The sequence below is a fragment of the Synchiropus splendidus genome, chromosome 6 (assembly GCF_027744825.2).
Source record: "Synchiropus splendidus isolate RoL2022-P1 chromosome 6, RoL_Sspl_1.0, whole genome shotgun sequence".
In the NCBI taxonomy this organism is placed as follows: domain Eukaryota; kingdom Metazoa; phylum Chordata; class Actinopteri; order Syngnathiformes; family Callionymidae; genus Synchiropus; species Synchiropus splendidus.
The window spans coordinates 13,355,341-13,381,805 of NC_071339.1; the positions used below are offsets into that span (position 1 = coordinate 13,355,341).

General features: G+C 41.9%; 3 protein-coding genes across 8 annotated transcripts; 1 reads left to right on the forward strand and 2 right to left on the reverse strand.

Annotated features, from left to right (window-relative positions):
- Positions 1 to 9,765, reverse strand: bap1 (BRCA1 associated protein-1 (ubiquitin carboxy-terminal hydrolase)). 3 transcript variants are annotated; one of them, XM_053868792.1, is made up of 17 exons: positions 9,576 to 9,765; positions 8,634 to 8,663; positions 8,489 to 8,543; positions 7,943 to 8,075; positions 7,744 to 7,863; positions 7,362 to 7,423; positions 6,537 to 6,679; positions 6,225 to 6,303; positions 6,015 to 6,138; positions 5,617 to 5,758; positions 5,364 to 5,539; positions 4,403 to 4,527; positions 2,802 to 3,265; positions 2,432 to 2,664; positions 1,781 to 1,873; positions 983 to 1,055; positions 1 to 880 (listed from the first exon to the last, which is right to left on the reverse strand). In XM_053868792.1, the coding sequence occupies exons 1-17, from the start codon at positions 9,610 to 9,612 to the stop codon at positions 747 to 749; spliced, it is 2,223 nt and encodes a 740-aa protein (XP_053724767.1). In that variant the 5' UTR covers positions 9,613 to 9,765; the 3' UTR covers positions 1 to 746. The 3 variants fall into 3 exon arrangements, with proteins under 3 accessions (XP_053724767.1, XP_053724766.1, XP_053724765.1); XM_053868791.1 differs by having other exon boundaries at positions 2,802 to 3,259; positions 5,991 to 6,138; XM_053868790.1 differs by having other exon boundaries at positions 5,991 to 6,138.
- rad54l2 (RAD54 like 2) lies at positions 9,516 to 23,163 on the forward strand. Of its 3 annotated transcripts, XM_053868787.1 has the most exons (22): positions 9,517 to 9,972; positions 10,064 to 10,221; positions 11,126 to 11,297; positions 12,134 to 12,410; positions 12,482 to 12,618; positions 13,548 to 13,691; positions 13,762 to 13,994; positions 14,088 to 14,270; positions 14,351 to 14,484; positions 14,550 to 15,089; positions 15,186 to 15,363; positions 16,789 to 16,998; positions 17,078 to 17,196; positions 17,697 to 17,815; positions 17,920 to 18,019; positions 18,104 to 18,309; positions 18,417 to 18,592; positions 18,668 to 18,864; positions 19,162 to 19,346; positions 20,035 to 20,124; positions 20,191 to 20,283; positions 20,580 to 23,163. In XM_053868787.1, exons 3-22 carry the CDS (start codon positions 11,177 to 11,179, stop codon positions 21,536 to 21,538), a joined length of 4,401 nt encoding a protein of 1,466 aa, XP_053724762.1. In that variant the 5' UTR covers positions 9,517 to 9,972; positions 10,064 to 10,221; positions 11,126 to 11,176; the 3' UTR covers positions 21,539 to 23,163. The 3 variants fall into 3 exon arrangements, with proteins under 3 accessions (XP_053724763.1, XP_053724762.1, XP_053724761.1); XM_053868788.1 differs by having other exon boundaries at positions 9,516 to 10,221; positions 13,569 to 13,691; XM_053868786.1 differs by having other exon boundaries at positions 9,517 to 10,221.
- Positions 22,237 to 26,227, reverse strand: LOC128760984 (transmembrane reductase CYB561D2). Of its 2 annotated transcripts, none has more exons than XM_053868795.1 (4): positions 26,097 to 26,227; positions 25,511 to 25,680; positions 25,397 to 25,434; positions 22,237 to 24,332 (listed from the first exon to the last, which is right to left on the reverse strand). In XM_053868795.1, exons 2-4 carry the CDS (start codon positions 25,641 to 25,643, stop codon positions 23,829 to 23,831), a joined length of 675 nt encoding a protein of 224 aa, XP_053724770.1. In that variant the 5' UTR covers positions 25,644 to 25,680; positions 26,097 to 26,227; the 3' UTR covers positions 22,237 to 23,828. The 2 variants fall into 2 exon arrangements, with proteins under 2 accessions (XP_053724770.1, XP_053724769.1); XM_053868794.1 differs by lacking the exon at positions 26,097 to 26,227 and adding an exon at positions 25,780 to 25,920.
- Positions 26,228 to 26,465: the final 238 nt, after the last annotated feature.

Below are 26,465 nucleotides of genomic sequence, written 5' to 3' on the forward strand. Positions count from 1 at the left end.
TTTATTGTCGTATGAATAAGCAAGCACAAAGACCACACAGTTTTACATTTACATATATACAAAGGAGTATTGTGTAACCTATTTTTCTCTGGTTAGAAGGGAGATCATGGAATGTCATTCAGGGTGCCCTAAAAGTTCTCCATCAGCAACGTTCAACAGCTACTGAAGGTGGTGAAGGGGAAGAAAAGTGATGAGTGGCAGAGTAGGAGAATTGGCAACCGTACGGTTCTTGCATTTTGGTCTTGATCAAAAGATATTTGGCCACATATGGGAGGACGGTGTGTTGCGTATGGGGCTGCAGAAACCAGCTAGAGTAGCTCTAATGACTGTCTGTTACAGCAGGCCCCATCATAAACAGATCACTGGGCAGTGCAACAAGGTACATGGTCAAACAAATCAGTTTTGTTTGACATCACATGCCTATTATTAGCACTTCAGTGGATTATCGATAAGGTTATTGAAGCTAAAGATGGCATGTACTTTATCTTAAGCCACCCATATATGAGAAATATATATATAAAAAAAAAAGATAATATCATGAACGTCATTTTTTTCCATTTAAAAAAAGATGAAAAAAATAATCAACACTAAAACGTCCAGAGAAACTTCTATATGTACATAAACAATAAGACACTGAAACATTTTTTTTAAGAAGAGGAGGCAATTTGTAAAATGCATTCGTAAATACGAGTCCTTAGTGATTGGTGTTCACCGCAGAAACCAGCTCACAGGAGAAATTACTGGGATTATTGTCGCTTGGCTTTGTAAGGCCGGGAGCGTTTCCTGCGATCAGGCTTTCTCTGTTTGTGCAGTCGTCCTATGCTCACTCCTTGGCGACGACGCACTGAAATATTTTGCTCTACCAGGCTCGCCAACATACCTGAGGAAGACACCAAGACAGAAAATGACAAGTTAAGAGCAGCAGAACTTCAGGTTTGCCCATCTTAGTGAGGACAGCTTTTGATGCGGTTGTCATAGTTACCTTCTTGGGCCAGCATTGATATAAATGTGCAGATAAACTCATCGTAGTTATGGGTTCGTCGCTGGTCGTCGATCTGAAACCAATGACATGAACATTCAGAAAACATCCGATTGCTCAAGATAATTTTTAAAATCACCTTAGAGCTAAAAAATATATATTTGGGGAAACCCCTGATAGTACGGAAGATGATTTTAAGCATGAGGTGGACTCTAAACTGAATCCGTTATGTCTCTCCAATGGCACCAATAGACATTATTGCTTGACACCAGTGCAAGTAGCAGTTGTATTTGTTCGCCACAACAAACCCAAACACAAACAACAGAAATTTATAAAACCACTTGCCATTGCATGAAATGATTTAATGTTTGCAAATATGGTCCACAATCTTGTTAGATTAGGGAACAATTAGTACCATTAATAACTACTTTTTCATATGTTTATTAGCAGCATATGGGCCAACAATAAATCATTAAAAGTTATGAATAGCATCTTGGTAAGACTGAGTATGTTCCGCTCCAGAATGGGCACTATAAACAACACCATAGTTACTGATTATTACCAATAAATAAGCAAGTAATTTATTTCTGACCAGTTTATTATTATAGTTTATTACTGACCAATATGTAAGTGCTACTGACATTCTGTACCTTATCTAAAAGCAGCACTAAAGCACAACTGTATGTGACAACAAGCTTAAGAATTGTGAATGAATATTCAAAAGAAAACGCATCAAAACAAAACCATCCTAAAGTGAATAAACAATCGCTTCAAACAGACTCTGATGGTTAGTAACCCTACCTTGTACTTCTTTCTCTTCTCCACCTCCTCCTTCAAATACACTTCATAGTTGGCAATGTCAGCCTCCACACATTTGAGAAGTGCGAGCAGCTCCTGTAAACAAGTTCAAAAGCTCATTCATCATAAACTCATCCTTTGGCAGGATGTAGAGGTAGAGTTTTTGTCAGGGACTCTCCTTTTGTCACCTTTAAATCTGACAAAATATGACGATAAAACCTTGTGCGTAAGAAGCGCCCAGAGGACATCTATACAACTTCAAATGTAGAATATTAATTTATAATTAATTAACGGCAGTGTGAGTGCCGCTCAAACACGATAGCCAAGTGCTGTAGTAGCTTGAAGAACGGCTCCCACTTTGATTACAAGCAAAGGATTTCACAAATTCTACCAATGATAAGGTGTGCCTGTAATAATGCAGAAGAAAAAGAGCAAATCCCATTCAGAACAACATACTTTATAACATGTAATCTTTGTCATGACAGTTCATACTCAAATAAAAGATGAAGCGCTTTTTGCCTCTTGACTCAGAATGTTGTGGATTCATAAAACCACAAATTCTTTTATTTCCAGATGAAGATATACCTTCATTTTCAAACAAAACAAAATGAAATATGATTAGTGGAGAAGAAGCAACAACAATTACTGACTTACTTTTGGTGAGTACTTGTCCCCGGTGGGTTTGCCTTCTGATGACCTCTCAGGTGATTTGAGTTTCTCCTTGCTTGGCTTTTCTTCAGCCTCATCTTTGCTCTCTACTTTTACCTCCACAGCTGGACCATCATCTTCCTCTTTCACAACTTTTTTGTCTCCCGGTACAAGGCTTTTTGGATCTTTAATTCTCTCTTGAGGGCTGGGTTCTTTTACAGCCTCAGAAGCTGAATCCACTGCTCAGACACAAGAGGGGAAAAAAGGAAGTAAAATATTTGAGTGTGAGAAGAGCACTGAAGATAGGTAAATAACTGGAAAAGCATTTTCGTTCTCTGAACTATATGTCCACTCTTACAGATTTCAGCGGACTCACCAGACGGTGAGAGAGCATAAATGACTCCATCATCTTTAAGATGCAGCAGAGCCACGCTGACAGAGGGACCCAGCTCACGCACAGCCCGGTTATGTCTGGAGTCAAGTCTCAGCAGCTCATCTTCCCCAAACAGCACGCGGGACAGATGGGATGCTACTGGACTGGACGGACGCGTGGCAGCCTGTGAGCGTGCCGGCGAGCGAAGCGGGGAGTTAAAGGCGCTGCCAATCTCAGAAGCTGTGTCGGTGCTCTCGTTGCTTGGAGTGGGGGAGGGCTGTGAGGCCGAGGTGATGGAAATGCCTCCGGTGCGGCCCTCAGTGCGAACAGAGAGGGGGGTATTCAGGGCGTCTTTCTTTTGGACTTCCTTCTTAAGCTTCTCTGCCAAGACGTTGAGGGCGATCTGGCTTTCCACTGCGGTTGTCACACGTCCTGTTCTTGATCGCAGACTGGCCTTCCGTCTAAACCTTAGAGAAAATCTATATTACCAACACAATAGAACAGAGAGGAAAACACTAGGGTGGTCGAAAAGTAGACACTTCTGTTGTGACCAGAGTTGTCTTGGCAAGTTAAATGTTCCATAATCAGTGTTCAGGTTTGTATATTTTTAAGTTCATAAAGCACATTAGAATGTTAGGCGACTTAATTGTCTCAGTTGATATCAATAACCAGTATATAGTAGGGAGTTGCCAAAGTATTTAAAAGAATAGTGTGAAGTGGAGATCAGAGCTGCTGCACAAGCAGAGGCAGCATTTAAATAAGATGGCTCCAAATAAATATATATTTTCTGTGTCCAAGCAGAAGGATACGAGGTGAAGTCATACAGTAACTGGTTAGAAAATGATATCACTTGTCCTCCTCTTGACCTAGTTTTCAGTTTAGTTAGCTGTCACAGGGTCAGGTTTGAGAAGCATGGCATGGTTTTTATCTGTTGTGACGTACAATGAGCAAAGTGAACAATCAAGGGCAAGACCAAAATAAAATCTTAACCTCCAGTAAGCGGCAGAAGTGAGCTGAAGTCTTTTTCTGCTGTCACTTGGAAGCCAAGAGACAAGCGAACCATGACGACATGGTCGCACAAGATGATCAGCCAACCCGCTGATTGATGCTGAGCAGAGTGGACAGGTCGGGGCGACATGCACAGATGTGGGCAGGGAATGGAAGCTCTTAAAAGTTTAAGTGTTCCTCACTGACATAAGTGTGAGCTAAATACGCTATAAAACTCAAGCATTCATAGTAAAGATAATTGGTTTGTTTTGTTGGCAAAATAAATGTCTGAGACAATAAAAATGAGTAAAATAAGTAACCAAGCATCACACATTCTCCAACATGGCTGCTCTTAAGTTTGTACTCTTCTGTTTCAGACAATAAAATTCAACCTTTTTATGAAACTGATTCATCGTGTGTTTCAGAAAAAAAAAGAATGGTTGCAGGGTTCAGCATCGGCCCCATTAGTACGGTTAATTTGCTAAACGCGGACAGAGAGCATCATGTTCCATGTTTCACACGTGTTTAAGGTCAATGAAGAATTCATATCATAGCGGAAATACAATAACACGCCCATACAGCTCTAGTGACTCCGCTTCACAGACAAAAACGCTCACCTCGTAGCTGCGCTGGCCGAACCTGTCACTTCTTCTTCTTCATCCTCAAAGTCATCTTCATCATCAGAGTATGAGGGCTGAGGAGGCCGTGTACGTCCAACACCAGCAGCGAGATCCTCTTCTTCCTGCCATGGAAAACGCTTGATAAATTAAACGTTTCTTTATGTCAACACTGGTATATGGAAGTAAGGATGGAAACGAGCCACCACACTGACGCTTGAGAAGACTTTCTAGTGTTAGTTGAATGAAAAGTAACATGTTTATAGGGCAGGCATTATTAAATACTTTATTAAATTATTAAAGACAAAATAGCATTTATGCAATAAAATAAAGCTCTGAGCCGTTACATATAGGCAATAAAAAATGTAACTACAGAACATACTTCAAATCAGCTATTTAATACAGTTTTTATATTGTGTCTTTCACAATGTGAAAAACAGACAAGGCTGAGTGTAAAGAGAACAGTCATCCACATCATCCTCTCGAGCAAACTATCTTATCATGTCTTGATGGAGCAAAATATGAAACAATGCAATTGCAATTGCAATGTTTCAACACACAGTTTAGGGGGGAAACCGTTTCAGTTCTGCACGATTTTTCCTCATTTGTTACTGTGAAATATTCCAGAGAGCAGAATAATAGCAAGACTAAAAGTAAGAATCCAGACTGGTTTTAATAACAGTGATTATTGCTGCAGTTTCAAAGCAGGTTGTTACTCTCCACTTTGTTGTACATGTAAAAATGAAATGTTTATACATTTATAAATGTTTTAAAAACATGCTTCACAACAATGCTTCACAATATGATGCTTTACACTGACTTATGTTCAAGAAACAAGCATCAGTCCAAGAACCATTTGATCTAGCAGTGCATCAAAAGTTCAGTAAATTAAACTTGGTTTTAGACGAAACACCATCAAAACTCAAACCTTGTCGCCATGTGAACAGATGATGCCACACACCTGCATCGGAGACTTTGCGTAATTGTGGTTATCAAGGAAGGCGGGCAGCCGTGGAATTATGGAGTTGGAGGCTTGCTGAGCAGCTCCTCCATTTGGAGCCATTTGTTTCCCGTCTGCTTTGTCGTTCACAGGTCTAGGATTTTCCTTAGAGCCGGCCATTGACTCATCCACAGAATCTACAACCAATACGTCAAAGCCAAAAGAGGGTGATTTTTGTGAGCCAAACTAAACTTTTATATTAGAGGATTGTAACCTGAGGAAGCCTGATCGCCAGCTTGGGATGTAACTGGTTCCACCCCTGCCTCCTTTTTAACGTCAGGGATGTTCTTGTCAGGCGACGTTGACCCCTGTTGTTTCTTATCCTGGACAATTTCTGGCTGTGTGAGCCGGATCATCTGCAATTCAGACAGGAATTGAAAAGTAATGTTACTGAATCAGTTGAAGTCAGTCAAATTTAATTACAAGGTGACATCTGCTTTGCAATAAATGCACTATCCTGTGTGCAATGACAATTGGATGACAATAATACAAAAATATGTCCCTTTATACAAATCTGTGAAGAAAAGTTTGAACTTCAAGCAACACGAGAAAACTTTTTTCCACTTTATGTTACTGTGGGATTGTTACCGGTCTGCGAGTGGACCTCCTGACCTTTTGTAGACCCTCCAGTACTGTCTGACGATTCCTCTTTAAAATATCTAGCTTGGACTCAAACTTCATTCTGCGGTCAGGCACCACAGCCATCAAGTTGAAGCGGATGTCATGGTAGGGCTCGCTGAAAAGGAGAAGAGCAGTATTGATTTCATTTGTGACCGAGTCCACAAGGTCACTGACTCCGTCTCTAAAGAATCCTCCACTCACCCAGCAGTGGCCAGTCCAATCCTCTCCATTATTACTCGCCTGGCTTTATCTGTCCACTCCTCTTCCTCTCCCCATGGTCCTAAAAAAGCATTTATCACGCCTCATTGGACTCAAACTTCATTCTGGGCTCAAGTGTAAAGCAAACTTTTTGGACACTCACAAATAAATCAAACTAAGATAGCATACCACACTTGAGATGTAATTCTAGCCATAAATAACAATACAATACACTTTAGGTTGAGATACTGTGAAAGCATGGCCTTGCATTGACCTAGCCTTTGTTGTTCTATAGAGTGAGGAGTTGAAGCTCACCGTGGTCAATGGGGTATGCTTTAAGTCCATCAAGCTCAAAAAGGCGATCTTTGATAGGCACGTAGCTCACAAAGTGGAAGGCTTCCATTGTCCGCACTGCACTGATCCCATTCTGCTTTTCAGGAAGATGCCTGGGCTCTGGCCTGTGTGGAAAGAGGGAATCAGACTGAGAGTCTGAGAGTGCTTTTCTTTTCTTCTCCATCATAACTGTAGTTAAGACATATAATGTTAACCCAGTAACAGACAAAGAAGCACTCTGCAACGCATTGTCTCATATGATCATGACGTCTTGAATGATGAACGTCATTGTGATAAACGGTGTAGAAGCAGGGTGTAAAGGCAACATTATATGGAATCTGATCGAGCATCTCAAGTAATGGACAGAAATCGAGGGAGGTGAAGAAGAAAGTGGTGGAGAAAACTGACTGAGGAGGTCAGTGACAGAAGAGCATAAGCAAGGAGGTAAGTTAGAAGACGATATGAGGTGACGTGACTAGGAATGATGCAAAAGACCTGACCTGGCTGATTTACTGACTGTCTGATTGAAAGCAATAAGAACGTATATGGCACTCATGACTGACTTTACAACCGTGAATATATACAGTGTATAGAGTCAAAAATTTGACACTCCAAAAAAAGTTAAGCAGATGTGGCCCATTTTGGGTGCAGCCAGCAGTGAGTGTCATAAACAGCAAACAAATAGAAAGCTAAAGACACCAGTGTTCATTATTAGGTAATGACAAAATTTATGTACAAGCTGTGAGGTAGTAAGTCATACTGTAACATAGTTTATCAAAACCAGACATGTGACTGAGTGACACTGACCTTGCATGGCTGTTATGTGCTCTGGCGAGCTCCGGAGCATTTCCTATTGCGTAACCTTTGCTCTGGAAAACACATGGATGTTAAAGTAAATGTCCAAGGGCAAGAAGCTACAAATAACAATGAGGAAAACAGAATGTCTCACTACTTGTCAAAGGTGACCTATTAGTACCACTGCTACACAGATGACCTCTGTATCAACCATTGGAACAAATACAACTAAACACTATTTTATTTATTGTATTTTACTTTTCTTACTTATAGACATCTTTTTTAATCACTTTCAGTTAAGTAATATCGCAGTGAGTTTTTCACAGTGTGAACACCGCAATAACTCTAAAACAGTATGAATTTGCAAACATGACAGTGACGCTTGTGGTCTTACCTCAGGACTAAAGCCTTTAGTGAAAGCTTTCATTCGACTCAGCGTTGTGCCTAGTTCAACGCCACTACAATTGAGCAGGACACTCAATAAGGCATGAGTAGCACATGAATTTGGTATCAGCTGGAAAGAGGGATTGCAAAACAATGTTGAGTTTTGGAATGTAAAGAATGAAATAATTAAAATTTTGGTCAGAACAAACCTGATGAGCAAAGAACATATCATTTACAATCTCCTCATCAATGACTGATGTCTCATCCACCAGAGTATTGACTTTCCTCCTGGAACGACGTTCCTCGATCCATTTGAACAGGAAAATGAATCCATAGACTGGACTAAAAATATGGAACGATTAAAAACACACAAGCCAAATTACAAGATCAATTCTCAAGGGAAAGGTGACTTAAGGTTCCACTATTTGCTGCCAAATGCTCACTGCAAATATATATATATATATATATATATATATATATATATATATATATATATATATATATATATATATACATATATATATATATATATATATATATATATATATATATATATATATATATACATATATATATATATATATATATATATATATATATATATATACATATATATATATATATATATATATATACATATATATATATATATATATATATATATATATATATATATATATATATATATATATATTTTTTTTTTTTTTTTTTTCTCATTTTCATTTGCACATTTAAATGTATTTAACAGCACTTACCTTGGACATTTACTTTGTAGATCATATATTTCTTCAACTTGTACACCTTTTACACCTAATAAATATATTTTTTGTTAAGATTACATTTACACCGGCCCACGCGAACAGGAACAAAAATACATTAAAGAATGAACATTTCACTTACCAAAGTCTTCTACCAGAAGGGTAAACAACCCTGAAATATAAAATATGAAATATATATATAAAATGGAGCTTGGGTGGAATGGAAATTAAAAATGAAAATAGTACAATTAAGAAACAGAACAAAAAGTAATGTTTAAAAAACAAACAACATTTCGGCACTTTATTGTCCAAGATAGATAGCACACAGGCTTTTCTTTAGATTAACCTGAGGTTGCTCAGAAGGTGTGCGCATTTTGCCAACAAAATGCTTCCCTCTTCTTTTAACAGAGTTTCAGTTCGGACGATGAGAACAAATCCAACTGTAATCTTAACAACATATTCGGAAGTTAAAAGATGAGGTAATAATTTTCTCAAAAATCAAAGAGGGTTATTACTGCATTAAAAATTGCGATTGTCCAAAACAGTTGCTGTTCAGTCATTTCTGTTCGTTGCAAAATTGAAACTTCAGATGGTTTTGAAAGGAGATCACATCTTCACTACTATATTATTTTTTTTAAGTCACTGCAGGATTTGCTTGTTTCGTGAAACGTCTGTACAGGTAAAATCGCAAACAGAGCTTATTCTCCTTGCAAGGAAAAGCGATTTCTATGTATTTTCTATCATCTGCTTTCTCAACTTATGTTAGGGAATTTTGATCACGTTATCTTTCCCAATATATATCTCACAATATGAAATCAACGGCAAATAAACAGTTCGAATATCTTGCCTCAGATGGGTATAAAGGCAGTCTACCCTCTACCAACAGTATTGTAACGAAATTCTGACATTCGAATGGATAGTAAATGAATACAAAACACCAAAAATCGATTCTGTTTCTGCTTTGAAACAAAGACAATTGGCATCTTTAAAGTCTTCGGCTCATTCCGACGTACGGGATCCGAACAGACCCGACATGGAAGCTAATGTTTGTTGTCGTTCGTTGTTGTCTGTCGAAATATCTCACCTGGGTCACTCTCGAGCTCCAGCCAGCCTTTATTCATGTTTTCTCCTTATCGAGCGACTGTTATTTAAAATGTTTCCAGTCCATATCCACAGAGGGGCCAGGTCGCATAAAACCGCCCGTGTTTCTACATTCACTTGACAACTAAGCTGGAGAAAAATACAATAGAGAGAATCGGGCGCGTGCCATATACGTCATCAACAAGCGACGATTTCTACCGTTAAGATAAAAAAAATAAAGCAACTTTCCATTGTTCAAATATCCATTTCAAATTTATATTGAAGGCCTAAAAATACCCGTTAAGTATGATCGCAATGATAAAAGTGTTGTAATTTGTGACGGCGGTATAAATATTATGTAACGTTTAACGTTGTAGTTTCGTTACAGCAGAAGAAAAAAGGTATCGTACGATAGCTGCAATCTTATGTGCTCGAAAAATCTAGCCTTCATTTTGCGCTGTCTTTTTTTCTTTTTGTCTCCCGGAACAACAGCGGTTCATTACACCTGGGGGGGAAGGCAATTGTTGTGGCACTGGAAAAAAAAATAGGAATTAGCTACCTATATCTGTTCATCTGTGCAAATTCTTGCTCGCGACCGATGTGCATTGGCAGAAACGTTCGTCAAGGATCGCAGGTTCAACTGATATAAGGTAAATGAGAGCATTGCCTTCATGTTGCTGTATTCGCTTGCTCAGAGTGTTAGCATCCGTGTTATCCAGGCTAGCATTAGCTCAGTGAGCTCTCTACTGTAGGTATCGTTTTCATGCGCCCGCAATTGCCAACAAAACAGTCGTTATCTTGTTGACATAAACTCATCACTTGGGACCTAATACTCTTGTTCAATGCGTGATACTATTCCTAAAACCTCCCAGGTGTTCTCACGTTTAAAATTGCGTGCATTGTTCAATTACTGTGCATAGTTATCATGTTTTTCATTAAACACTGTACCATACACGTCACAATAACCCACAGTTCTACTCATTTACTTAGCTTCTCTGACATAGATCAATGTGAACTATCACTGCCATTTTTCTGCTCTTACAGCTGTAAAAAAAAAAACCATTACTATTTGTATCCATCCCATGATTTGGTCGACAACATATCTAGTTTTTATGACACAAAGTAGGTGTGACACATCTTTTCCTCATTCAACCAATCTTTTGCTGTGGGTCTTGAACTTCCAGCTTCGTATGTGGGCTCCAGCTTTGTACTTTTTGATGTAGCTAGAAATACTCTTCTCTCCCACCACTCATCTTTACTGCTCCAGGACTAAAGAATCCCATCTGAATCTAACATTTTCACTGGAATCAGCGAATATAACCCTTTGTACTTTGAGCTAGTACTTCAGGCTAGAATGGCATTAATGTGGGTGGTTCAACATAGATGACCTCCCTGCTAATCTCTGTGTTCTGTGGGATCAAGAGGAGTACTAATTCATAGTCTGGTTTGAGGACTGAAACATATCATTTCTTTGGCAACCACGCCAGAGCTGTACATATCATCAAAGTTCTCATAACAAATGACAAAGCCACTTGTGATGTGTCTGTGTTTTAGGGGTCCTGATGAAGCTGCGCAGGTAATTGGGTGATCACCCAGCAAGACAATATGTCTGAAGAGGGAAATTCCGATAGTGAACTGGAGCCCAGTCTGAACAGTGACGAGGAATATTCGGAAAATGACGAAGAGGACAATGAGGACATGGAGGATGAGGAGGATGACGACGATGGTAAGTGTGCTCTATCTTTAAAATTGGCCAGTGCTCATTGTTGTGTCAAAGAACGCGACTTGCATTACTGAAAGTTTAGATTGCATAGATGGCTATGGCGTATTGGGAGTGTTCTTGGGTCAGATCTCTGGTTACTAGTATGCAATGGAGCATTGCTGCCATTTTGGGAAAACAAAGTAATTTCTAGTCCTTTTGATTCTGATGTTTGTCCTGCTACTGCCTCACCCTCACATTTAAGTCCTCTGCTTACATCCCAGAATCAGAGTTAGCCCCAGTTTCAAGTACACTGAACAAATAATGTACTATGTCTATGTCTATGGTTAGGAGTACTCAAGCCCGGTATTGGACTGATACCGTTATCGGTGCATCCCTAAATTTGGAGAGTCTCCTATGACTCTGCACTTCCAAAATGACTTGTCCTGCATTGGTGCTCACACTTAGTATCTAACTGCGTCTAATATAATCTAATGTAATATAATCAACATCAACTGAGCAAAAAGAAGAAAAAAAAACGAGTGTTCTGTACTGTATTCTAATAGTGGCGTCTTCATAAATGAAAGACTAATATTCAGAGTCGGAATTTGAGATTTGCTTTAATCGGACTTGTGAGAGACTTGAAAGCCAGACATCCACACACACTCGCACCCACACACTCAGCACAGCGTCATTATTGAACCATGAACACCTTGTCAAGTGAAATCAATGGTTTCACAACACTGCTTTTTAATGTGACATGCATGTGGTCCCAGTAACAAGCAAATCTAAAATCAGACATGCATGTGAATAAAACATTGTACTTGATTGAGGTTATGAACTGTGCTTGTTTATGTGTCCAGAGCGGCCTGCAAGTGCCCAAAGCTTCACTGAGGCGGCCCAGGAGAGCAGAGACTCGACCTCAGCTGCCTCAGGAGAGCCCACTTCTGAGCCTTCATCTCAGCCGCCCTCCAGACCTGCTTCTCGCTCACAGCCGCCTGCGAACTCTGAGAAGTCGAGCAAGAATAAAAAAGCTTCCAGCAAGGCAAAGAAACAAAAAGCATCAAAGTCAGACAAATCCTCCAAATCATCCAAACACTCAAAGCCGTCCAAACCGGCACACTTGAGAAAAAATATCAGGTAATTTCCTGTACCCATTTTAGGATAATTTTGTCTTCCTCTCCTAAGCACTCTTTCATCTGTTCCTGCAGAAAGCTCCTAAAAGATGATCAGCTGGAGGCTGGCACCAAAGCAGCTCAGCAAGAAGAAATGGAGAGGCGGAAACGCCTGGAGCAGCAGAGGAAAGACTTTCCCACACAAGTCCCAACTGCCCCTGACGCTCAACTAGGTCAACCATTAATCATTTTTCATTGCTCTTTTCGTTGTTAAAGCGGGAGTTATGCCTTCGCACCCGCCCGGAGGTTCTATTTAGTAGTCCTGCGTGATTGCTTTCCTGATCATACATCACAGTATGATAAGACATAAATTGATTTGGGTTGCAGCCACCATGAAGCACTCCCCTAATGTGCTTAAGAGTGTTGATTAATCCTTTATTTGACCCCCAGAATTGGATGATAAAAATGAATCATGGCCCATTTTGACTGACATTTACACGTATAGTCCACCTACTTTTCGTGTCATTTCTTATACCGAAGTGGGTGACATTTTCATCAAGTGAAAAACGACTTATAGCTTTTAGGTAAAACTAAATTTCAAACTTGTAATGTGAAGGTCTGGAAGAAGCCTGCCCTGTTTAGAGTTGTTTATAAACTGTAAACTCTATAGACTGTAAAGACTATAGCGTGCACCGGAATGTTAGCCCCAACTACTAAATTTAAGAATGAAAATCGATGTTCATACAAAAGCTGCGCCATAGAAGTGGTAGAAGTCAGTGGTGCACCCATCTTAAAAATGCATGAGGATCACTTCCAAACTAGTTTTGAAAACGGGCTCCAGCATGGAGACTAACTCATGAAACAAACTGGCAATCTTCTGAACGTGAATCATGAACTTGTTACCTGTAAAAATCCATATGTTAGCTGTGTCATGAGCGGCAGGGTTCAGACCACAAGAAAAAAAGTAGGGCTTATAGTCTGGAAATGATGGTATATAGAACATTGCAATTGCAGCATTACAGTTGAGGTGCTCTCTGGAAGTCCCTGTCAGGCATCGCTGAGTTTCATGAGGTTGCTGATGCTTTCATTGCACACTGAAAATAAATTGAAACCATGTGCAGCATCTCTCAACGTTTTAATCACTGCTTCATTGTTTCAACAGTGGACCCTGCTTCCATTTTAGGAGAAGTGTCTCACCTGGTCCCTGGTCTCCTGATGAAGCAGGATGTCATATGCCTGGATAGCAGCGGCGATGAAGACGATGGCAGGCTGGATCCCAAGCTGCCAGAGCTCGCTATCAGAGATGGTAGTATGAGGGATTGTTTTTGGGGGGGAAATGTATGATGCTGCAACGAGGTATATTCTTGATCCCACAGATGTAATTGAGCTCAGTTCTGGAGATGAAGATGCTCTTCAGATAAGTAGCGAATCAGCTGACGAGGAGGCAGACGGCAGTGGAGGTAGCGAGGAGAGCAGTGGCGCACACATCAATGATGCCCTGAATCTGCCCGACGCACTGGGTCGCGTTCTGGTTAATATCAATCATCCAGCCGAGGAGAAAGATGTTTTTCTTGCGCCACAGTTGGCCCGAGCTGTCAAGCCTCACCAGGTTTGAATATCGCCTTTTAACAACCAGTGTTTAGATTAGTTGTCCTTTATTTCACCTCTTAACTGCTATTTATTGTGTTGTTTTTTTCAACAGATTGGGGGAATTAGATTTCTCTATGATAACTTAATCGAGTCTCTGGATCGATACAAGACCAGCAATGGCTTTGGCTGCATCCTGGCCCACAGTATGGGGTTGGGAAAGACTCTCCAAGTGATTTCCTTCATTGACATCCTGCTGAGGAACACAGAGGCCCACACAGTTCTGGCAATTGTACCCGTAAGTCAGAAGTAGCTTCTGTGCAGTGTTTCGGTCCAGTGTAAGCTCTTTGGTCACATCCTTGCTTCAATCGTTATCAGGTGAACACTCTGCAGAACTGGCTTTCAGAGTTCAACCTCTGGCTCCCCCCACAAGAATCGCTGCCACCCGACACTGACCCGAACATCCTTGCCGGTCGCGTTTTCAAAGTCCATATTCTGAACGACGAGCACAAGTACGGTTACTAGTTTACAGCACTCATGACGTTTTGTAAACTGTTTTTGTCTGCTTGTCCTGCAGAACAACATTGGCACGCGCTAAGGTTGTGGAGGATTGGTCCAGAGATGGAGGTGTATTGCTCATGGGCTATGAAATGTACCGCCTGCTCTCAATGAAAAAGAGCTTTGTGATGGGCAAAAAAAGAAAATCAAAGAAGCCTGCCGGGCCAATTATCATCGACCTGGATGAAGAAGATCGACAGCAGGAGCTCATGCAAGGTATTGAGAAAGCCATCGCACGGCCGGGTCCAGATGTGGTGATCTGTGATGAGGGCCATCGCATAAAGAATTACCACGCCAGCACTTCGCAAGCTCTGAAAAACATCCGCTCGCGGCGCCGAGTGGTCCTGACGGGCTACCCTCTGCAGAACAACCTCATTGAATACTGGTGCATGGTGGACTTTGTCAGGCCGGACTTCTTAGGCACCAGGCAGGAGTTCAGCAACATGTTTGAGAGACCCATTCTGAATGGACAGTGCATGGACAGCACGCCTCAAGATGTCCGCCTCATGAGATATCGCAGCCACGTGCTCCACAGTCTGCTGGAGGGCTTCGTCCAAAGGTACTGAGGCATATATATTTGAACTTTGGTAGCTAGTAAAAAAAAGTGTACAGCTGATGATGTTTTTTTTTTTGTTTTTTTTTTTTTTAATTCCAGGCGTGGTCATGATGTACTGCAGGATCAGCTTCCCACAAAGGAGGAGCATGTGATTTTGGTACGACTGTCTCCGATTCAGAGAGCCCTGTACACCGAGTTCATGAAGCGTTTTCGAGAAGCAGGGAATAACGGCTGGCTGGGCCTCAACCCACTCAAGGCTTTCTGTGTTTGTTGCAAGGTGAGTTCTTCCTCATCTCCAGCACTTTAAGGAAACAAACCAAACAAATATAAATTTGATACTTGTAATGTGTCATCACTTGGTTGTGCATGTCTTTGAAGCACTTATATTCTTAATCATAAGACTGATGAAGTTATCTCTCGGTCTCGGTATCTCTCATAATATCAGCATGACTACTATGTGCACAGCATTTTTGTCTTTTCAAAACGAAATACAGGAACGTGAAATTAACTATATTTCAAATTGTTTTACATCTAATTTCCTTTTCATGAGTTTATAAGAAATGATAAGTCATTAAGCCACCCACAGTTTGTGTTTACAAACCTGAGTCATTTGGACATGATGTAACCGTAGTCACGACTTGGTTAACTTACCTGAATTGAATCATTTACTTCAGAAACATCACCAGAAAAATGAACACATATTTCCAAATAGTACAAAAACCCATTAAGCCAGGCCTGAACCACTAAAAGGTGACAGAAAAAAAATCTGATTTGAAAGTAAATTCTTTATTGATCCTTGGTTCATAATAAAATAAAGTCCATGTATGTTCATGTCATCATATTTTATACATCTGGTTGTTGGATGCTGAAATATTCTCCGTTAGATCCCATAGTAAAAAATGACAACACTCATGTCACACGTGTCTGCCATATTGGTAGATCTGGACATCCAACATTCATGTTTGAAATGATCTGTGTTTGAGCAGTCTAATTGTGGGCTTCCTGGATTCTACCGTAATGACAGTTGTACATGCGAAAGCATCAGTTTTCTTTTTCCATTGTCTAGATATAGCACATTTTTGGAGCCCACCAATTATTTGAAATGCACAAATGAAATCAGGTTGGTGGTGAGAGAATTGATACGAATGGTTTAAAACTGGATTCATCACTGTACGGAACCAAAAGTAGAGGTCTTGTAGGCGTCTCAAATCGGGTCCTCAATGGGCCGCAGTGGGTGCGTTTTTTTTGGCCCAACCAAAGAATTGCACATTTCTTAACCGGTCACCTGAAACGGACACAACTGGTGAAAAGGTGTCCGCTTGATTGGTTGGGGCACAAACGTGCACCCACTGTGGCCCTTTTGTGGATCTTTGAGAGCCCTGTGTTGCGGCATCTGTCTTGACAAGATCTGTCAAGGTAATGTGGGAACACATACTGCATTGCAGCTACGTCTGTGAAAACCTTTTGGCCAGAAATAAAGCATTGTGGGAGTTTGAACCAGAGACTGCGAGTTACACTTTTAGACACAGTAGTATTGTGAAGTCTGGATCTGGGTACTGCATTCAGTGCTATAGGATGAAAGAGTTGTGAGTTGAGATTTCAACACGCGCCATTATTTTATGAGCTTCCAAATAATCCACATTTTTTGTATGTTTTTTTTTTAAATTCGGTGTAAGATAACTGTTATTGTGTCCTGCGTTAGATCTGGAACCACCCAGACGTGTTGTACGAAGCTTTGCAGAAAGAGAACCAAGCTAATGAGCAGGACCTGGACCTGGACGACATCACGACAGCTGGTAACCGCTGCACCACAGGCATGAAAGCTAAAGGTGCTGACTCCAGCAAAGCCAACAGTTTGCCACCTGCTAATGTCACTCAAGACAGGGCAAATCAGATGATCACTTATGAATGGGTATGCTCCCCACTTTTTTTTTGTTAATGCCCATTTGCTGTCACTTTCAATGACTCAGTCTGTCCTTTCTAAATCGTAGGCGAAGGACGTAATGACCAACTACCGCACTGGTGTCCTTGAAAACTCTGCCAAGATGCTGCTTCTCTTTCATTTGATTGAGGAGAGTGTGAGAAGACGAGACAAGATCTTGGTCTTCAGGTATGTTATTCAGTTGTTTTCTGCTATTTCAATAGGTGGGAAACTCAGTCACCTTCGAAATTGCATCTTTCCCTCCACCCATATAGTTTCTTTCATTCCCCATCATCGTGGTTCACCTGATGGAGGCTAACTAGGATCCCAAACACGATGCTAGGCGAAACTGTCTTGTTTCACTTCTGTCAAAACAAGCTAGTGCTCATACCACCTGGTTCATACACCAACTGTTTGCAGCTGAAATTAGTTTGAGCGACACTTTGGTTTTGTAGTTCTGATCTCATGTCATCTCATGAAATCCTTCTCTGACTGAACCTGGCTGTTAGAGTCCTGTCCTGCTTTTTCACTGACAACTGTGGCCTGCTTGAAAACCTTTCCACACCTCTAAATTCCCTATTTTCGTGATTCATTTTTTTCAGTATTCTTAATCTTATTATTTTTAACATTGTTTTTATTTATGTCTTTAACGTCATGCATTTAAAATCTGTCTTCTATGCACTTACCAGCCAAAGTTTGTCGACTCTATCGGTCATTGAAGACTTCCTGGCAAAGAGGCCCATGCCAACGGGCGTGGACTCTTTTGATGCACAGCACCAAACCTGGGTGCGCAACCTCAATTATTACAGTAAGTGATCTGAACTTCCGGTGGAATTGAACTGCACCACACAATATTTTTCATGTGGGAAAGCAGGATTTGCAGTTGAACTGGTGTCGGTTTTGTGTTTGCAGGACTTGATGGAAGCACCTCAGCCTCAGAGCGAGAACGACTTATCAATCAGTTCAACGACCCAGAGAATACCTCGGCCTGGGTCTTCCTACTTTCTACTAGGTGACTACTACGTTACATTCAACTGTCTCATTCAGCTATCATTCTAAATGATCTGATTTGTGTCTTTTCTCCTGGCCCTCACAGAGCGGGCTGTCTAGGTGTGAATTTGATCGGAGCAAACCGTGTTGTTGTGTTTGATGCCTCCTGGAATCCGTGTCACGACGCCCAAGCTGTGTGTCGGGTTTACCGCTACGGTCAGAAGAAACCATGCTACATCTACCGGCTAGTGTGCGACTTCACACTGGAGAAGAAGATCTACGACAGACAAGTGTCCAAGCAGAGCATGTCTGGTGAGAGACCTTTGTGTGACTAGTAGTTCATGGGTACCACAAAGTATAATCCTCCCTCTGTCACCATTGTACTTGATGCAATGTATGCTGCTCATTCATTTGTGTAGACCGTGTGGTCGATGACCTGAACCCAGCACTGAACTTCACTCGGAAAGAAGTGGAGTCACTGTTGCACTTTGTGGAGGAGGAACCTGATGCTGCCAAAATCAACTTGGAGACGCTGGAAGACTTTGAGGCGGTTATTTACCAAGGCTGTAAGCTGTACCCCCACCTCCTCACCAAGGTACTCAACTAAAGCCAGCGGTTTTGGGAAGAATCTATTGGAAGTCTTCACTGTTTTCTTTTCATGCGTCAACAGCGACCTTTCCAGCACGAGTCTCTCCTGGTGGACCGCAAGGAGTCAAAACTGACCAAAGCTGAGAAGAGAGCTGCTAAAAAGAGCTACGAGGATGAGAAGCGGGCGTCCGTGCCGTATTCCCGGCCTTCTTATGCCTCTTATTACCCAACCCGAGATCAGATGCTGTCAAACTTGCAAGCATTTAACCCACAAGGCTGGTAAGTGTCTTCACTGGTCAACTTGCTGTTTAGCTTTGTTGGGTTGTCTACAGTGCAACCCTTCAAACGGTTCATCGTAACTTATACTTTTGTGTTTGTAAAACAGTTTACCAGCAGCTCCTTCCGTAAAAATGACATATGTACCTAAGAACGTTAAATAATTTGATGTAGAAAACAGAAGGGGTTTCTCGACTGTTATCAACACTTGAGGCCTCACTGCTGCTGGAAAAACGGTCCCTTTTTTTTTTTGCCATCAAACCATCAAGGAATTATACGTCCAACTACTCTTGTCAACAGGCGACCGCTGGCACGACCCGACGACAAGCCCGTAGCAAGTGTGCGACCCATCCAGTCAACACCAATTCCCATGATGCCTCGCCAGGCTGTCATGGGGATGGGCGGCTCCAGCGCCACCGGAAGTCTGCCAGTTAACTTCCTGCAGAAAGCTGGAGTTTATGTCCAGAGGATTGTCACCACTTCTGGTAGTGTATCATTCGCTCAATGGTTATGTTTGATGTTGAGGTTGTCGTTGGGAGTGACTACACACAAGTATATCGGAGGGTATATTCATGTGAAGACAAATCTAGGGCATTATTATGATTGTTATTATTATGAGTAGGAAAATCTGACTATATAATACACAACATGTCATCAGATCAGAAGAAAAACAGGGAGCTGTATTTGTGCTTCAGTACTGTAGTGCAGAGGTTATAGCACACTGTCGATGTTTGTTGTAAGGCATTTTATCATATTTTACAGAGCTAATTCGAACTATAAAACTAATAGTACGGTCACTTACTGTGCCTTTAAACAGCTGGATAAAGACAAAAAGATTCTATTCAAAGGTAACAATACTCTGACTGAAGGGGATTGGGCGAACACTGTGTTTGCCTTTCTGAGAGTCACTTTTCGTCTCTCAAGAATTTTAGAATGGTACTATAGTATTGTAGTTCCAGCTGGTGTTGAAAGTTGTGTACAGCTTGCATGAAAATGTGTTGTCAACTACGGTGTTTTGAACTAATCCCAATTCAGATCTAAGTGATCAGATTTCCAGATATTATCTCTCTTATTCTCTCTTATTACAGTTAAACCCATTCCTTTAACCATGCTTTTGAAAATGACAATCATGAAGGTGGCACCTTGACCTGAGTCTTCTGCTTGACTCTGTAGATATTGTGATCCCCGGAACCAACAGCACAACAGATGTTCAAGCACGGATCAGTGCAGGAGAGAGCATCCATGTCATCAGAGGGTCAAAAGGTGAACCTCTTAGGAGATGAACTTTGCGTGATGTCTCTGTGTTTATGGTGCTTTTCCTCACCGCAGGAACCTACATTCGGACAACTGATGGCAGAATCTTTGCGATCAGATCTGGGAAACTGAGCAGACCAGCCGCAGTCAGCGCTGTCGCTTCAAGAGGTAGTGTTTGTGTTTTCTTGTCCGCCTGTGCCGCACACTCAACCATGGCAAAAAACAAATAATAGGTCCAGAATCCCTCACCGATACCCTAAGTCAGCTTCACCTCACCATCAGTTACGGCCTTGGACTGTGGTGCCACACATCACTCCTGCTCCTTTGCAAAAACCCTCGTCCACTCCTTTATAACCTCCATATGTCAGGCTGCAGCCGCAGTTTTAAGAACCCTCTTTTTATGCAGATCTTGTAACATTGTTGGCAACTTTTCTTCAAGTCAAAGACAATTCTTTTCTCCACAGACCCCCACAGCTCAGTGATCCATCCCCTCAGTAACGGTTGCACGTCCCCCGGAGTCCAACAGCAGGACTCACCAAATGGAAACCAACAGCCTCCTTCACCACTGAGTCCTGAGCTCCTCCGAGAAATCAGCCGCTACACCGCTTCCACCAGTGAAGCCGCCTTAGGCTCTTCCACATCTCACCTGCCCGACTCATCCGCTGCCTCCGGGGGGAATGGAGGAACTTCCCAAAGTGGGCCGATGTCTGACCTCAGAAGGCAGCTCACAGAGGATGTCCTGAGTCCAGCCCTGGAGAGGTCAAACAAACGAAAGCGTTCTGAACTCCCAGACTCCGGAGACAAACGTTCCTCTGCAGCACTTTTCCCTGGAATGTCTGCTGGTGCTGGCCGTCTCAGTTTTCCTCCAGTGGCTATGAACTCTCCTTCTATGTTAGGAAACATGGCACACATGAGTCACCTACTCATGATGAGGGCCGGAGTAGGTGACTCCTTCCTTCAGACACCGGGACAAACACTGGCTGACCTGCAGACCATGCTCCCCTCTACAGGCTCAGATCTCCTCCGACAGTCCACCCCGGGGAACGGACACCTTCCCACCCCATCCTCATCCACAACCATTCCAATGTCCTCCTCGGCTGCTTCCTCTTCCATTGGTTCCGGCTCCCTCCCTCACTACTTAATGTCCCCCAACATGTCTTCAATGCTGTCGTCAGGCTTTCCCCTCAACTACACCCAGTCCCTGCTGCCCGAGCCCAGAATGTTCCCCGGGAATATCATGTCCAACTCAGGCGGATTCCCCCCATCCAACGCTAGCTCCACAACATCCAGCTTCCTTTCTCATTTTAACAACCCCACCTCCAGCTTGTTGGGGGCAGCACTCACCCAACCGGACACTCTTCTGGGTGCAGAGAACGGCGGCAGTAGTTCGGATGACGATGTGATAGAAGTGACGGGACAGTAATGACTCTTACACCTGATCACCTGTGGTGGTGTCCAAAGTGTGTTGCAAACTTAAAAAGTATTTAAGTGAAACCATGCTCTTCAGACAGGTGCTCATACCCCTCCATGTCAGAGCAGGTCACATTTAAGGCGATAAAACATTTCTATTTATAACATAAAAGGGGAGCGTTTGCTGCTCAGAATTGAGTGGCTCAGAACAACAGTCTACGTTTGAGAATCCTCTCCAATTATTTGAGTCAGGTTCTTATTCGCAATATTTTCACTCTGCAAATTTGTTGTAAAACGGTTCAAATTGTTCTAAAACTTTTTTGTGAATCATAGGTCCCTCCGCCAGACAAAGGAAAGGGCTCTTCACTTGTAATTTGGCTGACTTTTCTCAAAAAATGTACGGGCAGCACGTTCTCTCGCATTTATAGATACACACTCCACCTCCCTGCTTTTTCATTTTTCTCGTCTTTTTAAACCGTCTACCCATCTGACCTTGTTCTTATTGGGGCGCTTCTTGATGAAGAGTGAGTCCCATTGAATAGACAACCAAGAAGACGGCAGAAAGAAACCAAAATAAACAAAGTTACCAGTTGATCAATTTCATTCAGAGACCTACCTACCACCCTGTGGAGAGAACCACACCTTTGTGGTAGACATCCATTTGCGCTCCTGGAGTCACCTTTGAAAGGCATATTTGCAACAGTGGGAAGTGTGTTACAAAGCTGACTTGTTTTGTCTATCGTTTTCACTCGGGCTGGTATCTTTTGACATGATATTTTAGTCTGTAGAGTTTGATAGCTATGGTAGCCACGCCCCTTTCTGTAAGGATACGTGTGAAACTGTCAATAGTTTGTAAATAGTGGTCGCTATAATTGTCCATATTGCAAGTCAATACTGTGCCGTGTGTAGGACGTAGGAAGACGGTTTATTATAGTGATATTATGAGGGTAAACATGTATACACTTTCATTTAAAAAAAACAATGAATGTACTTTCATGTCAGCTCTTACAAACACAGGTGTTTTATTCTGTGCTTTTTTTCAGTTTTAGCCTTAAAAACAAAGTGGCGAGACTTGGGATGTGGTGTGACATCCACTGTCGAGGATTTTGGATGGAGCCACAAACTGTGGAGAGGTCTGTTTCTAAACCTGCGATCAAACTTTCGTACAGTTAAATCCTCCAGTGACTGTGGCAGAACCGAGTCAAGCTGGTGTCGTGGCCTTCTGAGCTGACTTCTATTCTGGTGGTCCTGCTACGTTCTGTCGTCTGTCAAGTTGAGTCTTTTGTGCACCTGTCCTCTTGCGGTACTTTGAGCCGTTCAGTCATTTCATAGAGACGCTGTGCACATTATTGGTGACGCATTGTTGGCAAAGTTAAAACTTTGAAGAATCCTGTAAATTTCATCAGTGTCCTCTCAAAACATTTTTTTAAACATGTTTTTGTATTTTTTTTTATACCTTGTTATCAATGTACACTCACTTGGCAGTCGATCATCTGTCATTGCAAACGTCAGAAATATATTTATTTATGATGAAAATTTGTAATTCCTCTTTTTTTAATCCCTTTTGTTCACATGAAAAGTTGATCCAGAGAGGGAAAATGACTTGTGCTATCAATGTTATTTTACCAATAAAACACCCTTCTGTTCAAGCTGGAGTTATTCATGAAAAGCTTTATTTCAACGTACAACGTAAGTGATAATTTCCTGAGTAGTTCTAATAAAAGGCACCGTTTAAAGTTCAGGTTCACACAAACAATGAAGGCGTTTTAATTCTGGAATGATTCCCTTAAGATCTGACAGTAGCTGTGATCAGAAACTAAGCATTCCGTTTTCATGCAGTGAAAACATCCGATTCAGATGTCCGTGCCATGCAGCGGTGACTTCTGGAATTATTCTGACAAGCGCAATATTGTAAATAGCCGGAAGCGAAGATGAAGACTTTTCACACTACTCCTTCGAAACATGTAAACAAATGGCCATCTGTCACCCAGCAACTCGTTTTAGCAAAGAATATTACACCATTCAATGTATTTGTATCTGTATGTTGTATGTTTGTTTAATACATTGATATTGCATTATTTTGATATTAACGTCCACCCGCTACAGCGAGTTTTTGTTTTGGAAAGACATGTTTACTTATGCATTTTTGTATCAGATCGGACGTGTATTCCGGTAAGAGTGGTCCATGTGAACATGTTAACAGCTCTTACCCCTTAAAATCCAACAACAGCCGTTTGTGCTGTATTGTCTTGAATGCAACTTGCGAAGAGCAAAGCTGGAAGTGTTTCACTGTGTTGCCACCATCAGGACTGGAAACGTTTTTTGGCCACATAGGCCCTGGTCACTTGGCTCATGATGGCGAAGGCGCTGAGCACAGGACAGAGTGCAGCCAGGTACCAGGTGATGCTGTTGACTGAGGCCGTGAACCAGGCGGAGCAGAGGCCCAGTAGTAGGCTGACACAACCTAACAAGTAGGAGACCAGTCCCGAGGCAGTGTGGTAGCGCTTGAGTCGCGCCAGTGACCAACCTTTGGCCAGAGAGGTGTAGATGAGAGGCATAGCTGCTAGCGATTGCAACAGTACCGCCAGCACAGTGAACAAACCAAGCCTCCCATGTCCGGAAGTGAAGTGAGGTTTACCAGTCAGGTGTTTGTTGTAGTAGATGGCCGTCAGACCCAGAACAGCGCAGGACACGCACACGACCTGCAGCAGCCAGTGGACTCGACCTTTGGTCTTGTGTGTGGACGAATGGAAGAGGGAGCCGCGGGGGGAGAAGAGGAGCACAGCCTCCGTCATGAAAAGAGAAAACTAAAGCACAAAGGAAACATTAACTCTAAACATGAACACATCGAAGTAAACACCCAATGGTGCAGTCTCATGTTGTGCAGAGTGATACTTGTTCCCATCCATCCCAGAGATAGGCATCCCAGCGCTACACCTGTCTGAAGCAGCACCTCATGACCACCATCTCAATCTAGAATCTAGAGTATCTTGAGTGCATTCTAACTAACTAGTGTGGTGTTATAAACATGCCAACTTATAACAAGCATCACAAGAGGGCCAATAACATGAACAGTAATAATGATAACACGTGACATTGTGATGAGAACTACAAAAATAATTAGCAAAAATAGCCAAGAGTTATTAATAGGACTATAAACAATTCAATATTTAATGAATATTTTTAAGGAACTTTACAGAGGTCAAACCAGATATGGTATCATCTGTGTAACAGCTACCTTCAAAGGGCATGAAACCAACAAGATTAGTTAATAAATAACTTCCACCTCAATAAACAAGGGCTGGGAAGCTACTCGGCACGTCTGTACTTTTCAATAACACTGTCACTGCCACTGGAAAAGTGTTGGCTGCCTTCATTTCATATCTTATTTCCTCTTTCGCATTTGTGTTTGAGTCAAGGAACAGACAAGCAAGCCTGTCACTCCTGTGTTTTTCATATTGATGTCAGGACGGGTGTTTTATGTTTCCATGGAAGAGTTTAAATGCACTGTTTTGGCAGGTGTGAGTGGTGTGGTTTCTCTCAATGCTGGACCCTGTCACATATCCTCCCACATTTTTAAGATCAAGCTCCAACCTTTCCTTGAACACTTTATGTCTGTGTATCATGTAGAAACACTTTCACACACATAAATGATAAAAGTTGTGTTCGACTCCCAGACTGAAGAACACACATACCTTAACACCCCCAAATATACAGACACAAATACCATCGGTGTTACATTGTGAGATTTAAAAAACTGAACCTATGATAATGAGGAAAATGAACTTGTGGCTAAAAGTGGTCAAGCAACCATGGCAACAAAGCCAATGACGTGAGCCAGAAGTTGTCTGTCATGGATGAGGTGACTTACTGCAAGCGTCATGAGAAGAGGGTGCCAGGAGAACCAGCCTGCGAAGGGACAGAAAGTGTTGGAGCGGCATGACTCATGGGTTCAGGTCAGACGGAGTTGATGGGAGGAACTCACTTGTGCCAGGTCTGGACAGGAAAGCCATGAAGACCGTGAAGGCAACGCAGACAACGTGAGCAATGATCGGAGAAGCCTGTCGAGTTAAACTGTAGAGCCGAGGCTCTGGGTCCGGGTCACTGGTCTGAGACATCTTCTGGCTCAGTCCAACACCGCACGATCAACTTTCCCTATCGAAGTTGAAAAGATAGCGTTCTTTTTTTATGTATTTATGTTTGCAAAACACCCGGCAGCTGATTAGAAAGCATCATATAAGTATCTCTTCAAACCTTCCGTCCACTTTGGCGTCTTACAGATGTCACTTCCGCGTATTGGCTTTTCAGAATAAAGCGCAGCAAATTTTATAGTAGTCTAGTCTGGCATTCCGTCGCGCATCAATAGACAAGGCAGAACAGTGCATACACTTTAACTCATGCAAAACGTGTTTTGATGCTAGCTAAAGTGTAGTCGCTAGCCCCAGTGTAGTCTCATAACATGTTTAAAAATTTACCGAGTTGCTTATAATGAGAAACAATGAAACTGAAATACAAAATAGATGTATGCATAGTGTAATATTAGAATTATATTTTACACACGATGTACAAACCTTCATTTCCAAGCCATGACTTCCGGGTCGGATGGAGCTGCCGTGGCTTCTATAAGAAACTATTTACGTCAGGTAAATAATAAAAATTAAATACATTTAAAAAAACATGTCTGTCCATTAAATGTGAACGGATTTATTGTCAATGCAGAATTGAAGTGTGAAACTTAAAATATAGAGGCATGAGAGACTGTTGTTTTTTATGAATAAAGACTTTATATTCAAGCACAAACGTGTCAGTGATGAATGACTGAGCTCCATCTGAGCCGACCTCTGGGAGGACACTCACTGGTCAGCTGGGTCCAGCATTGTTCTCCAATTACCCTGCAATGGGCTTGTGACCTTCCACATAACCAGGCAACCAATTACTGG

What these genes read in the sequence shown, in the direction of transcription:
- bap1 (XM_053868790.1), bottom strand. Translation starts at nt 9,612, where the DNA reads ATGAATAAAGGCTGGCTGGAGCTCGAGAGTGACCCAG. An exon ending in ATTGGACTGGCCACTGCTGG is followed by an intron (nt 6,139 to 6,224) that starts GTGAGTGGAGGA and finishes TCTCCTTTTCAG; the next exon opens with CGAGCCCTACCATGACATCC. An exon ending in GGGACAAGTACTCACCAAAA is followed by an intron (nt 1,874 to 2,431) that starts GTAAGTCAGTAA and finishes ACTTGTTTACAG; the next exon opens with GAGCTGCTCGCACTTCTCAA.
- rad54l2 (XM_053868786.1), top strand. Translation starts at nt 11,177, where the DNA reads ATGTCTGAAGAGGGAAATTCCGATAGTGAACTGGAGCCCAGTCTGAAC. An exon ending in GCGCAACCTCAATTATTACA is followed by an intron (nt 17,816 to 17,919) that starts GTAAGTGATCTG and finishes TTGTGTTTGCAG; the next exon opens with GACTTGATGGAAGCACCTCA. An exon ending in GAGGATTGTCACCACTTCTG is followed by an intron (nt 19,347 to 20,034) that starts GTAGTGTATCAT and finishes TTGACTCTGTAG; the next exon opens with ATATTGTGATCCCCGGAACC.
- LOC128760984 (XM_053868795.1), bottom strand. Translation starts at nt 25,643, where the DNA reads ATGTCTCAGACCAGTGACCCGGACCCAGAGCCTCGGCTCTACAGTTTA. An exon ending in CCTGTCCAGACCTGGCACAA is followed by an intron (nt 25,435 to 25,510) that starts GTGAGTTCCTCC and finishes GTCCCTTCGCAG; the next exon opens with GCTGGTTCTCCTGGCACCCT. An exon ending in CTCTTCTCATGACGCTTGCA is followed by an intron (nt 24,333 to 25,396) that starts GTAAGTCACCTC and finishes TTTGTGCTTTAG; the next exon opens with TTTTCTCTTTTCATGACGGA.